An 18,330-nucleotide genomic window follows, 5' to 3' on the forward strand; every position below is an offset into this window, starting at 1 on the left:
GCTGAAATTTTTCAAACTGTACAAAAAATGAACATTCAGAGAGTCAGATATACTTCAAGGGGTTGAAATTGGACACCCGAAAATGACAAACTTGGAGTATGCTCAGAACTACAAGCAGAATCAGAAGATGTTGTACTAATATTGTGGATGGAGTAAAACACCAGAAATGAATGATGTTACATTGGAACAAGTAGATAGGTTTGTCAACTGAGGACAAATTTGAATGAAATATGGGAGATGTGATGCCCAAGTCAGAAGAAGGATCAAGATAGCCACAAGCCACAAGTAATTTCGTGAAGATCGAGAATGTTTTAACAACTGGAAAAACTAAAGCCTCTTATAAAGGAGAAATCTCGTAAGATGCTACATTCTATCCACTTTTTCAGATGCCTAGACAATAAGCCAAGATCTTTGGAAAAAATAAAGGCCATTGAAATGCAGGTTTGGAAACACGCTTAAAATTCTATCCACAAACCATTACACAGGTGATGAGATCCCTCAAATTGCAAGTGCAAAGGAACTCAAAAAAGGTAACATGCCGAAAGGAAAATGTCATTATTTCACCTAGTTGATCAGAAGTGAAAAATTACGAAGTCTCTGCGAGGAGTGAAAAGTGGAGGGCAGCAGAAAAAAAAGCCAACCTAGGTATAATTAAATGATGAAATTCACAGTAGTTACATACAAGCTACAGTGAATGTTTAAGGATGGTGAAAGACTGGTTAACATGGCATAGCATGTCAGTAGATCTTCTTGTAGGAATGGTTCACTTATTCACCACAGGGGATAATATTGCAATCTGTCAGCATTAGGAAAATGGTTGAGAGCTTTGTTGCTGAATTCCTTCTAAAGATAGAAAAAAATCAATGAGGAACCACTGCTAGTCTTGGTTGAGACACTGAAGTACTCTCTCTTCATTAGGACGGTTTACTGGTTGGGAACAGACTTTCACAAATACCCTCAATTCCGGATTGAACTCAAATTAGCAACTTGTTTTATTTCAGTACTGCTTGCACTTTTAAGATTATTTTTCATATCCTTTCCTTTTTACAAACAAAAAAGTAAAAGGATTTCCCATTATATTAAATAAAATTGCATTCTTGTCAGTTAATTGTATCCTAGGACAAAATAATGAGCTGCCTCTTACTAATGAGTATTCTCTTACACAAGGATGCAATGCGTGGAAGCCAGTAAGGCAGGACTAGACTGCTAACAGACAGTAGAGAGATTGGTGAACTATACAGTTCCTTTTTGAAGGAAAATTGGAGGACAAATTATTCCCAAAATATCCTTGCTGTTAAATTATAACATGACCTTCTGTAAACTTAAGATCATCTAAAACTCTGCCACCTCTGTCCCTATTTGTGTTAAGTCCTCTTTACCCATTACTTTCATGCTTACTGAATTATATTGGCTACCAATGAAACAATTCTTTTGATTTTAAAATTCTCATCCTTGTTTTCAAATCTGATCATCTTAACCCACTATTTCTAAATCTTTGCTAGCCCCACAATCCTCTGCTATCATCTAATTTTAGCCTGTTAAACACTTTGGATTTTGATTTGTTCTACCATTCATGGCCAAACCTTGAACTGCATAAGCCCTAAGGTCTGCAACTACCTTTCTAAATCTCTGTTTTCTCCTTTAAAACATATGTCTTTCACCAAATGTTCTGTAGCCTGATGTTAAAATTTGCTTTCTAAAACTCTTGTCAAGTGCCTTGGGATGATTTAATATAATTAAAGGCCCTTTAAACACAAATTGTTGTTAAGTCAACTTTATTCTATTGCTATAATTCCTGGACAAGAAGATTCCATTGGTGAGAAAAGCCTTAGATTTGTAATCTGAAACTTTTATTGTCTGGGTGCAAGAGAAAGAAACATAAGGTCGAATGCAAGAAGAAAGAGCAGATTTGTTTTCTAACATTGAATGAAAGGAAGACTATACATTTTCCTTACTTTTACTTACCCATTGATGCACATGTTTCTGGTCTATTTAATGAACTAATGATCACAAAGCCAAAGCCTTCACTTTCTTTACGATATATAATAATGTCATTGGCCTGTACACCATGACTGACCAAACTCTCTGCAGGTGAGGAACCACTGGGAGGTGCTTGTGTGTTATTTGGGCAAACAGCAAAATCACTTCTGGGAGAACTGTGTTGTGTAGATACAGATCCTGGACTTCGTCCATTCTCAGAAGTTGGCCCACCTGGAAAACAAAATATGTATGGTACTTTTGTGTTCATTCACAAACCTAAATGTGCAGACTGTATACAGATAGAACAGTAGAGTCAATTCCATAATGATACCAGTAGGAGAATGAGCAGAAAGATGCTTTGGCTCTCCTTTGGATTTAACTAGAGTGTCTTCTATAATTGTGGTTTCCCGCTCACTGTTGTTGACAGGGCCCTCAGCCGCACCTGACCTATCATCCATGCTTTCGCCCTTGCCCTTTCACATCACTCACAGGAATGTGATCAGGTCCCCTTTGTTCTCACTTTTCATCCCACCAGCCTCCGCATTCAAAGGATCATTCTCTGCTATTTCAGACAACTCCAGCAGAATGCCACCACCAAACTATCTTCCCCTCACTCTCCCTTCTGCACTTTTCAGGGAACATTCCCTCCGGGACACACTATTCCATTCCTCAACCACCAACATCACTCCCCCTTCCCATAGCACCTTCGCATGTAACCACTGAAGGTGCAATACCTTCCCATTCACCTCCTCCCTGCTCACCTTCCAAGGGCCTAAACAGTCTTTCCAGGTGAAGCAGCATTTCACCTATGCCTCCTCCAATCTTGCGCATTATATTTGCTGCACCCAATATGGCCTACATTGGAGAAACCAAACGCAGACTGGATGACTGCGCACACATCGGATGTGTTATGCAAAGCAATCATGACCCCGACCTTCTTGTAGCTGGTCATTTTAATACAGCGTCTTGCCCACTTGTCTGCCCTTGGCAAGCTGCAGTGCTCCAGCGAATCACAGCGCAAACTGAAGGAGCAATATCACATCTTCAAACTAGGCAGTGTACAATCTTCTGTGCTCAATACTGGGTTCAACACTTTCAAACAGTGAACCCATTCCTTCCCTTTCTTTTAGCTTCACTTGTTACATTCTCTGTCACCCTCTCTCTCTCCTCCCCCCACTCCAGTGGGACTGTGTTAGATATGCCATTCTTCTGCCATTCTCACATTCCGATCACTTAATCTGAATGATCAACATCCTTTCTCCCCTAGCACTCCAACTCTCCCCTGCTCCCACTATTGCGCAAATGCTGCCCCCTCCACACTTCACTTCAGCTCTGAAGAGTCATCTAGACTTGAAATGGTAGCTTGCTTTCTCTCCATGAATGCTGCCTGACCTGCTGTGATCTCCAGCATTTTCTGTTTTCAGTATTATGAAACCCCACCCATGATACCACTATTCCTGTCCCAGAGAATGATTTTATGTACATAATCTGAACTTATCTTGCACTCACTACATTCAATTCTCAAGCACTACAATAGTAGTGGCCACAAAAATGTAACCTCTGTAGATTTACACATATCTGCTACAGACTAAGATTGAAATATTTCACATTTTCATACAAATAGTTACCTGTATCATTACATTTTTGTCACTGGATGAAACTGTGCTATATTACATTTGAAGGAGAAATAATAAATTTGTAATCTTTAGTTCTCCTCTACTCAATGCATTTTGTCAGAGGAATCACTGTCATTCCACTGCAAGATATTGCTGCAGTTTGGTTGGGAATGGGTTCTGTTTGTTAATGTTTGTAGACTTTTTAGTACAGCCTGCAAATAAACTTAGTTTTGTGTTTGTTTGTTTTGGTTTAAAATTATTTTTTTTCTCCACCTCTACCTCATTGGCTGACTGATATCCATAGTCACTTCATTGTTGTGAATAAAATAAGCCAGGTCATTTTCTGACAATAGATACCAGGATAGAAATAATGAAACCCAATAACTCGAGACATGACAGATCATATGCTTTATTTTCGTTGCTCCTGTTAAGAATGAAATTATTTGATTAAACAGGATAGTATTTTAAAAATTCCTGATCCAAAATAAGATATGTTAACTCGATATTTGTCTTTTCAGGAATAAGTGGATAGTGTCTCTTGTCTACATATCACATTTTTGTCCACTGCTCTTTATGAGAGGAGTGGTAGAGAAATGTCAGTGCTCTCTCTATAAATTATAGATCATAGATCAAGAAAGTGATGAATTAGAAACCAAATGCAGCATTGACAAGTGTATTGAAAAGTTGGCAGTGACAAAGTAAGATGAGGAATGAAGTATTGGGTTTGCGGTAGAACACAGCTTTGCATCCACAGTTCTTGCATGGTGACTTTTTAGTTTGGTTAAACTCTTTGAGGAAGGTAAATCAGAAGGATTACCCAGCTTTAGCCTGTCCCTTCATCTGGAAAATGGTGCATGCAGATTATGGACAGCTAAGAAATAAGAAAATTAGAAAACAAATTATTTGGTTCTCCTCAATATTAACTTTCCCTTCCTATCATCTCCATTTATAGTACGGTTGTTAAAATCAATGGGTCATCAGGCTGGAAATTCAGTTTTCTAAAGCTTAGAATCATAGAGGTGTACAGCACGGAAACGGACCCTTTGGTTTAACTCGTCCATGCCGACCAGATATCCCAACCTAATCTAGTCCCACTTGCTAGCACCTGGCCCATATCCATCCAAACCCTTCCTATTCATATACCCATCCAGATGCCTTTTAAATATTTCAATTTAGAAGCCTCCACCATTTCCTCTGGCAACTCATTCCATACATGCACCACCTTCTGAGTGAAACAGTTGCCCCTTAAGTCTCTTTTATATTCTTCCCCTCTCACCCTAAACCTAGGCCCTCTAGTTCTGGACTCCCCCATCCCAGGGAAAAGACTTTACCCAATCTTTATCCTATCCATGCCCCTCATGATTTTATAAACCACTATAAGGTCACCCCTCAGCATCTGACGTTCCAGGGAAAACAGCCCCAAGCTCAATCCTCCAAATCCTTGAAAGGGTTCAGAAAAGATTTACAAGTTTCACAACATCTTTCCGATAAGAGGGGGACTAGAATTGCACGCAATATTCCAAAAGTGGCCTCACCAATGTACTATACAGCTACAACATGACCTCCCAACTCCTGTACTGAATACTCTGACCAATAAAGGAAAGCATACCAAACACCTTCTTCACTATCCTATCTACCTGCGACTCCACTTGCAAGGAGCTATGAACCTGCACTCCAAGGTCTCTTTGTTCAGCAACACTCCCTAGGACCTTACCGTTAAGTATACAAGTCCTGCTAAGATTTCCTTTCCCAAAATGAAGGACCTTGCATTTATCTAAATTAAACTCCATCTGCCACTCCTTAACTCATTGGCTCATCTGATCAAAATCCCATTGAAATTGGAGGTAACCTTCGCTGTCCACTACACCTCCAATTTTGGTGTCATCTGCAAACTAACTTTCCCTCTTATGCTCACATTCAAAACATTTATATAAATGACTAAAAGTAATGGACCCAACACTGATCCTTGTGGCACTCCACTGGTCACAGGCCTCCAATCTGAAAAACAACCCTCCACCACTACCCTCTGTCTTCTACCTTCAAGACAGTTCTGTATCCAAATGTATTCCATGAGTTCTAACCTTTCTCACCAGTCTTCCATGGAGAACCTTGTTGAATGCCTTACTGAAGTGTATATAGATCACGTCTACCACTCTGCCCTCATCAATTCTTTTTGTTACTACTTCAAAAAATTCAATCAAGTTTGTGAGACATGATTTCCCATGCACAAAGCCATGTTGACTATCCCTAATCAGTGCTTGCCTTTCCAAATACATGTAAAGCCTGTCCCTCAGGATTCCCTCCAACAACTTGCCCACCACCGACATCAGGCTCACTGGTCTATTGTTCCTTGGCTTGTTCTTACCACCTTTCTTAAATAGTGACACCACATTAGCCAACCTCCAGTCTTCCGGCATCTCACCTGTGACTATCAATGATACGAATATCTAAGTGAGGAGCCCAGCAATCGCTCCCCTAGCATTCCAGAGTTCTAGGGCATACTTGATCAGGTCCTGGGGATTTATCCACTTTTATGCATTTCAACATAACCAGCACTTCTTCCTCTCTAATATGGACATTTTTCAAGATGTCATCATCTATTTCCCTACATTCTATGTCTTCCATGTCCTTCTCCACAGTACTTGCAGAATACTTGTTTTGTATATCCCCATTTCCTGTGGCTCCACATAAAGGTTGCTTTGCTGATCTTTGAGGGGCCCTATTCCTCCAAGATCAATTGTGAATTTCACTGTTTCTTAGTTTTCCTAGATGCACTCCAATGTCCAGTGATACATGCATTCACAGCAAAGGCAGTGACTGCGCAGGTTCACTGCTGTGTCAGTTAGCAGTGTGGGTTTCTCTCTCTCTCCATGTGCTGTCATTGTCTGTTCCTCTCTTTTTTAAAAGTGCTGTTGTTTTGACCTTTTTGTCCTCCAAAGTTCCCAAACAATGCAACAACATATAAAACAGTAATTGCTGCTTCTGGAATTCGAGGAAATTACCTCCAACACCTAAAATATCTCAAAAAAAGGAGCAACCTGTTACAACCAGAAATTTTTCCTACCCTCTTGGACAGTGATTGGTTTTATTTCCTAACTCAGACTGACAATCATCACTAAATCAACTTATAGCTCAATACTGATGATCAGTCAAATTGGTTGCATCAAAATGAAATCAAATTAACCATTGAATCAAATCAAGAGCTTCAGCTTTAGAGTCTAATTGCAGAATATAGGTATTTATCTTATTAACAGAAGAAATTATTTTGTGGATGTGAGAAATCTGAAATTAAAAAAAACCAAATACACTGGACATAGTTATCCAACTGGGCAATATCTGTGGAGAAAAATAGAACTAATATTTCAGGCCAATGAACTTGATATGGAACAAAAGATGCTGTCAATAAAACATCTACTATGTAAATATAAAGCCAGGCAAAAAGAGGTGAATGGAAGGGAAAGAACATAAAGGAGAAATATGAGAGAGGGTGGACGGCAGGAGTAACAAAATGAAAAAAAGTCTGATGATATCAGTTAAAGGAGGCAATACTGAGACAAGCATGGAAATGAAAAATGAGTCCCAGGAAATATTCCTCCAACTTCTGTTTGCTCTGCAGAAGCCTTGGTACATTTTATAGTCCTCTAAGATTAACATATGGTCACACATCTGAAAGAGAAATGCTGCTTGTGTGTAATCTGTTTAGCTGTTCTCTGTTGTTTGACCTTTCTCCCAGTTTAACATTATTGACAAGTTAAGAAATAGGAACAGCAGTAGGCCCTGCATTGAACATTCCTGATCACTGCAAGGTTCCGTATCTGTGTAGCTTAGGAGAATATTTGTCCAGGGAAAGTGTAAATAGAAACAGATTATTTTTATTTCTGTAAATAATTGGAATAGCGATAGAAACAACATTCTGGTTCACAGAGCTTTTTTTGAGACCAAACTTGGAGTATTCATGGAGCAATATATTGAGGGACAAATTAGGCTACGGGCTATTTTCAGTATTAAGTAATAAGAAAGGGCTAATTAATATTCTTGTAAAAGAAGCTTCAAGGAATACTGACCATTGTATGATAGTTTAGCCTGTCCCTTCATCTGGAAAATTATGCATGCAGATTATGAACAGCTAAAAAATAAGAAAATGGAGTTTGAAAACATTGTTGTTCAATCTGAATCAAGGGTGTAAATTCTAAAAAAGAAGAGGAAGGTGGGTGTGTAAATTGGAAAAATACATCAAAGGTTTGATGGTAGATAGGTAATGGCTACTATTTAAAGAACTAATGCTTGGATTTCAAGACAAGACATTCTTTTAAAGCGAAAAATACCCAGAAGGAAATGCAAGAGAACGATGGCTAATAAGCTAATTAAAGATAACACTAGATCACATGAGGCGGCTTAAAACATTTCAAAAATTGTTGTAAGCCTGAGGATTGGAGAATTTTAGAATTCAGCAAAGGAGTACCAAGAAATTGATCAGATCAATAATGAACTTGGACAAACTCGAAAGTTTTCTTGAATTAGAGACAGCAGAGTTTTAAACATGAGAAAAACGTGTGAAATCTAACACTTATATATGCATAACACAGGTAAATAAGCTTAGAGAGTTAAAAATCACAACACCAGGTTATGGTCCAACAGGATTATTTAGAAGCACTAGCTTTCTGACCGCTGCTCCTTCAGCAGGTGGTTGTGGAGTATAAGATCGTAAGACACAGAATGGATAGCAAAAGTTTACAGTGTAATGCAACTGAAGTTATATATTGAAAAAGACCTGGATTGTTTGTTAAGTCTCTCATTTTTTTGCTATGTTAGTTTCGATTTGGAGATGTCGGTGTTGGACTGGGGTGTACAAAGTTAAAAATCACAACACCAGGTTATAGTCCAACATATTTAATTGGAAGCACACTAGCTTTCGAAGCGACGCTCCTTCATCAAGTGATAGTCACCTGATGAAGGAGCGTCGCTCTGAAAGCTAGTGTGCTTCCAATTAAACCTGTTGGACTATAACCTGGTGTTGTGTGATTTTTAACTATGTTGGTTTCAGTTGTTTCACATATAAATCCCAGAACTTTCTTTTCAAGTTACACTCTCAAGTGAACTTTAACAATAGGTGTCATATCGGCCCAGATAATGCATTGAAAGTGTGAGGTGCCCTATGTAAGGCTGCCTGTGCCCCAATGTTCAGACTGATTCTATTTCTAAAATAGGGATTCACAGAATCTTACATGGATTCATGCAGTTTTTGAGCAAAATAAAATGTAATTCTGCAAGTACAAATTCACCCCATAAACATATGTGTTTGGTGGGTGGGGGTCTATGAGTGTGTGTGAGAGAGTATGTGAATGTGTGTGAATGTAAAGAGGTATAAGTCTGTGAGAGGGTGCATGTGTGGGTGTGAGCGTATGAGAGAGAGTTTGTGTGTGAGAAAGGGTCTGCATGAGTCGGTAGAAAGGTGTGTGTGTGCGCTACTGTGTAGTGCAGAGGGGATGATGATAGAGGCAGGAAAGTAAAGGCAGTTATAGTTAGAATATTTTTGTCCTTGAGTTGCCAGATTAGAATCTGTATCTGGATGATTTAGCTTTCTATTCCTGTTTCCTCAGGCATGATGATGTTTGCACACAACTTCAATTTCCAGTGGATGTTGTTTTTTCCAAGTTGCTTTCTCACTGGGCACTGATTTACAAGGTTGAAACTAAGACAGGCAGACAGTGTCTTCTAGTTTTTGCTTACAAATCTGTTGCCCAGAAACTGAAATTAATAATGATCCGTTTGCTTATTCCTGAGTATGCTCATAGTTTTTCTAAGCTAAATACCCTGCAGAAACCTGTAATCTCAATATGCAACTTCCAAAAAGTTGTGATTAAAATGGGGGATACAAATCTGTGTTTCAGCCTTCTTTTCTAATAATGTTAATTTCAGCTCTAACTTTGTTATCTTTAACTTTGCACAACCTGGTCAAGTGACCTTATTTTAGGTCAGTATCTGTCCTTTGTAAAACCACCTTTACTCTATGAAAATCTCAGATGTTAAAATCAAACAATATAAATTGAATATCAATAGTTCATGTTTATCACTGCCACAACACAATATAAAAATATTCTATTCATGTTGCTACACTGTTCAATGTAGCAACTTGCACCATAATTTAGGCAAAAGCACCAAGGGTAAATAATGTTTTTCTTATTCAGTAACATACACTCATCCTGAAAATGTTGTCTAAAAGGATGATCAAAGAAGATTCAACAGTAACTTTCAAAAAGGAAATGGATACATATTGATAAAGAAATACAAGCCTATGGGTAAAAGGAAGTGATACAAATGGTGTAAACCCTTCCTAAGAGTTAGCACTGATGCAATGGACCAATCAGCCTCTGTGCTGTAAGATTCAATAAAGTTGTAAAATATGTTCATGATGGAGTCTATATTTGAAGATTATTCAAAACTTCCATATTTCACAAAGTTGTGATGTGGAAATCTCATGTACTATCCACAGGATATCAGCTTTTAAAACTTTTATCCAGTACATACCTATACACAAAATCTTCCTCCGTACAGTCAGACTGACATGACCATTTCGTGCTGCATTATGCATCAGATCTATCACATAACGATGAGTTTTTCCAGTAACTAATATTCCATCCACGTAAACTAATTCATCCCCAGGGCGAAGACGACCATCCGTGTCTGCAGCACCCATTGTAATGATTGCTCCGATAAGAATCTCCAATAAACAAAACAGAAAACGGCAATTAGTAAGATAAATAAATTCATTGGTATTGCATTTATTCAAGTTAGAAACATGATTAAAATGTTTCACTTTTGACAATCTCAATGAACATTTAAAACCTTAGCAACTTACTAAGTGTACAATATTTGATATACTCAGTTTCTTGACATTCTTTCAGATGATAAGTGCATTGTAGATCATTGGTCTCAATTCAGACTGATAATTAAGCCACTAACATACATTATCTATTGTAATGCATCATTAACCAATGCTTTATTTATCACAAGGTGGCTTTTAATTGTTGCTCTATTAGTTTCTGAAAATAGATGCATATATACAGCTGATAGTAATTACACAATTTGTGATGTAATTTTCCCTCAAACATCATTTTACATTCATGAATAACAGTGAAGTTTGTGAGATATTTAGCTTTCAGATTTGCACCAGATTGACAATGTTAAATTTAAATTTATACATACTCATTTTCCATTCAGGAAGAACGATTATAATAGGTTTCAAATAATACAGAAATAATAAAAAAATCTGCATCATTGTTGATTTTTGCCTTTTATAAAACATTATTCATTGTAGGATACAAACTTAAATGAATAATTGTGATAAAGCACAAAAGGAGTCTTCAACTGCATTATTACAAAATAAAAAAAATCATCTTCTTGAATTTCACTGCAAACATGTACCTGCTTTGATTCTTTTTGCTTGAATGAATTAGCAACAATAGTTTACTGACAGTTATTTTTAGCTAATCACTAATAGAGCGACAATATAGATATGATAGAGTTAATGTCAGTATCAGCACATTCATGTTCTATGCATGTGAACGACAATGTAATATTTATCATATAAAGGGCAACAAAGCACATTATCTCTTGCTCTATCAATCAATGATATATCCTTATATTTCTAGACTATTCCTATAATATCTCTTTTACACCATGCTTATTTCTGTGCCATTTTTTGCTTTATAGTAAATGATGATGATATTGAATTTCAAGAATTACCGAATGTAATCGTGTGAATGCTAACTTATTAGTATATGCTATTATTCATTCAGCCACTTCTGCAGGGTGATTCTCAAGAGAGTAACAATATTAAAGATAAAATAAGAATGTAAAAAATGAATCTCAAATCTTTCAAATGGAAAGGCTAGTGGTCAGGAGAAATTTCAAATTTGAGTGATTATATGTTTCTTTCCTCAAGTCATGCTACTTCGTAAACACATGGCTGTTTTAATGAACATCACAAATTCTGCTCAATTATAGTTATCCTAACAAAATGTATTTGAAAAAAGCATAGTTGACATGAAATTGAACTTGCAATTTTCAAACATGTACTGCAAGATGGTTGCTTTAAACAATATGCAGCTGAAAGGAATTAAATAGCTTACATTTCCTCTGCAGTGCTACAAATTAAAACTGAATCTTGCATCTTCTCTCTCACAGACAAATTACATGCTGAAGATAGCCTTTGTCTGTCATGGATCAGACGTGATGAGCTCATGAATATGCTATTTAACCCTGAAACCAGTTGCCACTGAAGCTGTTGCTTAGCAATGAATATTTTCCAGTAAAAGTATTTATGTGAGCAGTTTTTATTATTTCTCTTTGAAAGACAACTGTTGAAAATAGCAACAAAAACTGAGACTGTTATAACAGTGTTTCTCATTAAAGGCAGTTGAATAATTTGAGTCTATCAAGTAAATCATACTAACATGCTCATTCCTTTCATTTGTGTCCTTTTTGATCTGGCTGAAAGACATAGCCAAGAAATTCTGTGTATACACAATCATCAAATATTCTATAGTTACCATATCTTGAAGGTTAAAAAATATTCAGTTGGAGGGTTTCTAATTGTTGGAAAACTACACTACTGGTGTAGTATTCAGAAATCTCTGAGCTACTTTTCTGTAAGAGAAGTAGTGAGTGTAGGCTTTATTTAAAATTGTGTTTGTCTCAGACAATGTGATTATTCAAAAGAAATAAAATGTTTGTAGGAAAGCAGTGCACCTGAATGTCAATAGACTGTGTCCGTAAGAGGGAAATAACTGCATCTGCAATTCCCCAGAGGTTAATCTCTTCTATGTTGTTCTCAGCCAAGATTCTAACTAAATGCCAGTAATGTCCAAGAGAAACAACCAACTGGAAGGATAGACATCCCTACATGTTCCAATATACCTCTAATGACCAGAATAAAAGTGGTACTGGCAGAGGTCAGCAAACTGGTCTGCGATCTACCTTTTCAATTTGTGAAAATCTTGAAAGGAAAATATGTTCAAATGAGACAAACTTGCTTGCATTCAAGCTGGTAAATTATTAAAGATTGAAGTTTTCATTTTACTTCCATGCTGTTAGATTTTATCACTGTGTTGAAAGAACAGCTTTTTATGGCATGACATGTAATTATGCACTGCTGGATAAGTCAAACTAGGATTCAAATCCTAGTTTGACTTTTTCTATACTTCTGGATTGACACCAGAAAAACAACTGGTAAGAATAAAAGTATTATTTATAAACATAATTCAGTGCAGATAAAGGAAAAGTTACTTTGCTGCAATTTATTGCTTATGGTATTTGAAACTCCATTACACAACACTGTCAAGGTATCACTTAAACATTTTAGTAGTGATGGAGGTTTGCATTTTACTCCAACAATTTTTTTGAACCATTTAACAATCTTACTGGCATCACCCATTAAAAAAATACATAGAAGTCTTTGCTGTATTAATGCAAAAAACTAAAAGATTTTTGTAATTGTATATTATTTTATCACGTTAGCAATATTCCTGTGAATTATTAACAAAACTATGGGCTGCGATTTTCAGATAAGTGGCAATCGTAGTCAGATTGCCAATCCACTCCTACATTTTCTATTAAGAAATAGCTCTGTATTCTGGCAGAAGATTCAATTGCAGTTTTTGCAGAAATGTGGAGCATACCTTAAATCTAATAGATCCCTTATAATGCAGGATTGTCTAGGTCAGGCAAATCTCACACCTTATCTCCCAGCAATAATTGCTACATTCTGTGACTTACATGTCCAGAAGCATAAATAGCCACTTTGACAATGTCTATGAAAGGTCAGAAATGCAAGGCAAGTGTGATGTTAAGGTGCGATGTGGATAGAGTAATAGGGTGTCTGCAAAATAAGTGATAAAGTGTTTCATGTAGGTTAGGGTGGGCAGTGGGAAATTTTGTTTGGAACTAATTCTGTTACTGGGATGTGAAAAACCTAGGAGTTAAAGGGGAAAAGCAAGTATTGTGTGAATTAATTTGTTAATTCTATTCAAATATATTGGATGAGGCTTTTGTGGCACAGTGGTATTATCCTTACCTCTGAGCCAGAAGGCCTAGGTTCATATCCTACATGCTCTACACGTGTATAATAATCCAAGGAGGTTAGAAATATCCATTCAAATATACTACACAGAGTCATGAACACAGCCAAGGCTATCACACAAACCAGCCTTCCATCTATTGACTCTATCTGTATTTCCTTGAGAAAGCAACCAACATAATCAAAGACCCCTTGTACCCCTTTTCCTTTCCATTCATTTCCTAGCTGTGGGCGGTCACTGGTAAGGTCTCTGACCTAAATAACCCTGAGAGGTTCCTGTTGGGCAGTCTTCTTGATTCTTTTGATTTAATAGTTATTATCTCTTCTCATTGTGATACATATTGAACCGATCTCGCAAATATTAATTCTGATCTCTCTCTCTGCACCTTCTCTGCAGTTGTACCACTGTATTCTGCAATCTGTTTTGCCATCCTGATGCATTTTATATGATATGATCTGCCTGTATAGCATGCAAAACAACACTTTTCACAGAATTTCAGTACATATGAAAATAAATCTATTAACATGTAATTGCAGCTCTTGTGGTGTAGTCGTAGTTATTCCAACCCCTCAGCAAGAGGGCCAGGTTCAAGACCCACAAACTTCAGAGGTGTGTCATAATATTTCTGATCAGGTTGATTAGCAAATGTTTGTAAATCACAGGAGGAGTGATGTAGTGGTAATGCCACTGGCCTATTAAATCAGAACTCCAGGCTAACATTCAGGATACGTGGGTTTGAATTCCACCTTGGCCGAGGTTAAGATTTGAACTCAATAAAAATTTGTAAAGAAAATCTAGCCTAGTGGCAGCCACATAGCCACTGCTGATCATTTATAATGAGCTGTTTAATTTGGTTCTTTTAATCTCAGACTAACGACTGTTACAACTGAGTGGCCTGCGAGGCCTTATTAAAGTTAAGAGTCAACTACTTTGCTGTGAGTCCAGAGCCACATGCAGGCCAGACCAGGTACAGATGGCATATTCTCTTCTTTAAAGATCATTAATGACCTCTTGGACTCTTAATTCAAGATTTTTAGTAGGCTCAAATTCTACTATCTGCTGGTATTCTAATCCGGGTCCCCAGAACATTACCTGGCTCTTGGATTAATGGTGTAGCAATAATGCTACAAGGCCATCATCTCCCCTGGAGTTCTCCTCCATGAACTACCTTCTTGAACTGCTGCAGTCCATCACCACTTCTCAAGGATAATAAGGGAAGAGCAATAAGTGCTGGGCCAGCCAGCAGCACCCAGACTCCAGGAATGAATAAAACAAGAATCAATATCAATTTTGCTTTTAGTTTAGCAAAAACATTTATCAAATGTATTGTCTTGGAGGGCAGATTCATTTTTCTTTTGCTTATACTGGTTTAACTTGATACAATTGGTTACTTGTTCTACCAAAAGTGTGTTCATATGTACAAAAAAAGTCAAGCCAGAGATGTTTCAGTCTTATGGTGCATAGTTGGTTGAAATAAAACTAACTAGCAAGTGTATGTTTGGACTTTATCCAAAGGTATTTAACTTGTAAAGATACCAGGTGGGATGTCCTATCAGAAATAGGGAGGAAGGGGCAGTCAGGTACAGCAAAGGGGTGGGTGTTTGGTTTGGTGGCAGGGATTGCTGGCGAAGTGAGGGGTGTTGTTTCCTGGAGAGCAGGGGAGGTGTTGGGTCTGGTGCCTGAGGAGGGAGGGTTATCAGATCCTGTGAGAGAGTAGGGTTACTGGTTCTGGAAGGAGATGGGTCCCAGGGGAGTTGTGGCCATATGTCCTGGGAGTGTCGTGTTCCAGTTGCAGAGCTTAGCATGTCTTGGGGTTAGAGGGTGTGTGTTAGGTCTGAAAGTGGGGGAGGATATCAGGTCAGGGTCTAGGGATGTTGTAAGGATTCAGGGAAATGTGCAAATGGGATGTGTGAGGTAAATTCGTGGGGGCAGGGTCGGTGGGGGAGCTTTTAAATTGTGTAGCTTTTCCTGGGTAACTGTTTACTGAAGGAGACCCTCTGAATTCTCTAATTTAAATGGATATTTTAGGAGGATCCAGTTGCAAGGAAATTTCCTATTGAAATTATCAATGTCCTGGGCAATTGCCTTGGCCTCTTCTACATGTGGGATTCTGCAGGGTCCTGAAGCACAACTTCCATCTGGCTAAGTGAAAACCCATTACTTTACTTTGTTAAACTACTTCATGCTAATTTAACAAGAATAATCTTCTCACCAATCCCTTTTTGCCCTTCCTTTTTTGGACTTCCTTCCCAGCTCTTCTCCCTTTCCACACTCTCTCTACACATTTCAAAATGCAAGGATATTTTTTGATGCTCATCACAAGGTCACAGCTCCTATTCCTTCACTCTTCTGCAAAGTACCTTGAAATATTTTTCTATTGTAGCATCTACACAAATGGAAGTTGTAAAACACATTTTGGAATTTCATATGTAAGACTTTCAACATATGTGCTCAATGTAATTTTACCATTAACTGTGCAAATTGTAGCAACAAAGAAAATCTGGCCCATAAATTTGATAACCATTTTGTTTAGAATACTACAAAGTATCGTATTTGTCACTGCTTACCATTTCAATAAATAATTTTGCTCCCATGCTAACATTTCTGTCTTGGGCCTGCTATTGTTCTCCATGCAGATTGGAGGAAGAACACCTCATTTTACAGCCTCTAAAACTCAATACTGAGTTCCACAACTATGGAACGTGAAGTCTATCCTTCATCTTTCTTACTGCCCTCACTCTGGCAGTGTCTAGTTGACCCATTTTTATTTACATTCATTTTACATCTCTATTTCTCCATTATCACCATTAACACTCTTATTGCCTCTTTCTCTGGGCAGCCTCACATTCTGTTCCACTCACTCCTTCTCTCCCTTTATTTACAATATAAAAAAAAAATCATTTCTCAGTTCCTTTCATTTCTGAAGCTGTTACATCATACTGTGATTCTCTCTCCACAGATGTTGCAGAACTCCCGAGTTTCTAAACCATTTTCTTTTTTTATAGCATTGTATTGCTATGTTTGAAACATCACATTCAATGTTTAAGAAGTATAGTCTTATAAAATGATTCAAGAATAACATTTCACATTTGTGAAAATAAAAGTATTTTCATTACAATCAAAATCCTTTCAAAAATAATTCAACAATGTCAAGATTAAATAATTTTAAAGGCTTGAAATTTGAAATAAAAATAGGAATGTTAGAGATACACAATAGTTAATCAACAATTGAAAAATTGCTGAATGACTTATGTATTTTAAGAACACTTTTTCTTAATTATAAGGAAAATGAAATTTGTCCTTTAGTTTACAGTTTACTTTTAAAAATGTCTAAAACTGTTTTATATAAAAGCAAAATTATATCTTACTCACTGGTTGACCAGGCTCATCTCCACCCAGGATTCTAAAGCCAAACCCAGACTCTTGTCTGCGTAAATAAACATCTATCTCTCGGTAGTCTGGACCTAAATCAAAAGATAGGACACAATCAGTATGAACAAAGGAGAAGTTTCTACTCATTAATCCTCTTGAGCTGTAACAAAATGATAGACCAATGTGTGTTTTATTTAAGTATCTACCACACAGAGTACATTACACCAACAAAGGTATAGACAGAAAAACTAAATGCTAGTTCCAACGATGAAAATTATAGAGTTAGAAAAACATTTAGAGCCAAACAAGGATTCTGCTTGTTGTAAGCTATAGCTTATGGCAGATTAAAATACTTTAAAAAAATTTGAGTTATTAAGAGGTGGCACAGGATGGTATTGTCACTAGAATAATAAACCAGTGAGCCAGGCTAACCTCTGGTGGCCAGGCTTCAAACCCCATCGTGACAGATGGTGAAGTCTGAATTTATTTAATAAATTTGGAATTAAAAGCTAAATGACCATAATGACCATAAAATCAATGTCGATTAGAGTAAAGTCCATATGGTTTACTAATGTCTTGTAGGGAAATAATTCATCCATCTTTACCTGTTTTGACCTACATATGACTCCAGACCCACAGAAATATGGCTGACTTTTAATGACTCTCCTCTAAAATGGCCTGTGAGACATTCAGTTCAAGGACAATTAAAGCCTTGGCTGTAACTCCAACATCCCATGAAAAAAAAACTAAGTGCAGCTTTGGTCTTGATGGTTCTGATCCTTCTGAATCCACAACAGCTGGCAACAAACAGATACTTTTGATTGAACTTTATCATTGTGATAGGGGTCGCAATGGTGGGTTGGAAAGTTGAAGGCAACACCACCTCAGTTGTATGTGGAATCATGGTTGCAATTTTGAAAGGTGAGTAACGAATTAGCTACAATTGAGCTGCTCACCTTGTAACGGATGACCTCCCAACCCAAGAAGTCGCCAACCAATCAGGGGGTTGGTAATTCAGCATCATCATGAGAATTGTGGCTGCTGCTGAGAATATGCTTCTTAAAGGTGGCTGCGTGTTGCTACAGGTCTTTGCCTTTTCTCCACTGACCACTAAGTAAAAACACAATAGCCCCACTGAACCCCAAGAAGCCTGCCAAGGTTCACAATGAAAGGTCAGTGAGAGCAGGAAGAGCCCTGCCCTTTACTCATAGGTAGCTGGGCCGTCTCCATCATTCATGCTGTTACCAAAATGCTATAAGAGTAAGGTTGCGGGAAGACAATAG

The 18,330-nt window shown here is 37.5% G+C and overlaps 1 protein-coding gene across 19 annotated transcripts in view; it reads right to left on the reverse strand.

Annotated features, from left to right (window-relative positions):
* The window catches only part of LOC122561721 (membrane-associated guanylate kinase, WW and PDZ domain-containing protein 2), a 687,684-nt gene that overhangs the window by 63,789 nt on the left and 605,565 nt on the right, over positions 1-18,330 (reverse strand). For all 19 annotated transcript variants that reach the window (XM_087999522.1, XM_087999521.1, XM_087999517.1 and 16 more), the window contains 3 exons: positions 17,048-17,139; positions 10,125-10,317; positions 1,966-2,211 (listed from right to left, as the gene is read on the reverse strand). In XM_087999522.1, coding sequence (XP_087855648.1) covers positions 1,966-2,211; positions 10,125-10,317; positions 17,048-17,139 — 531 coding nt within the window. The remainder of the gene's footprint in view (positions 1-1,965; positions 2,212-10,124; positions 10,318-17,047; positions 17,140-18,330) is intronic.

The sequence above is a fragment of the Chiloscyllium plagiosum genome, unplaced genomic scaffold, assembly GCF_037043375.1.
Source record: "Chiloscyllium plagiosum isolate Xiang-an unplaced genomic scaffold, Cpla_swu_hap1 HiC_scaffold_23, whole genome shotgun sequence".
NCBI lineage: Eukaryota > Metazoa > Chordata > Chondrichthyes > Orectolobiformes > Hemiscylliidae > Chiloscyllium > Chiloscyllium plagiosum.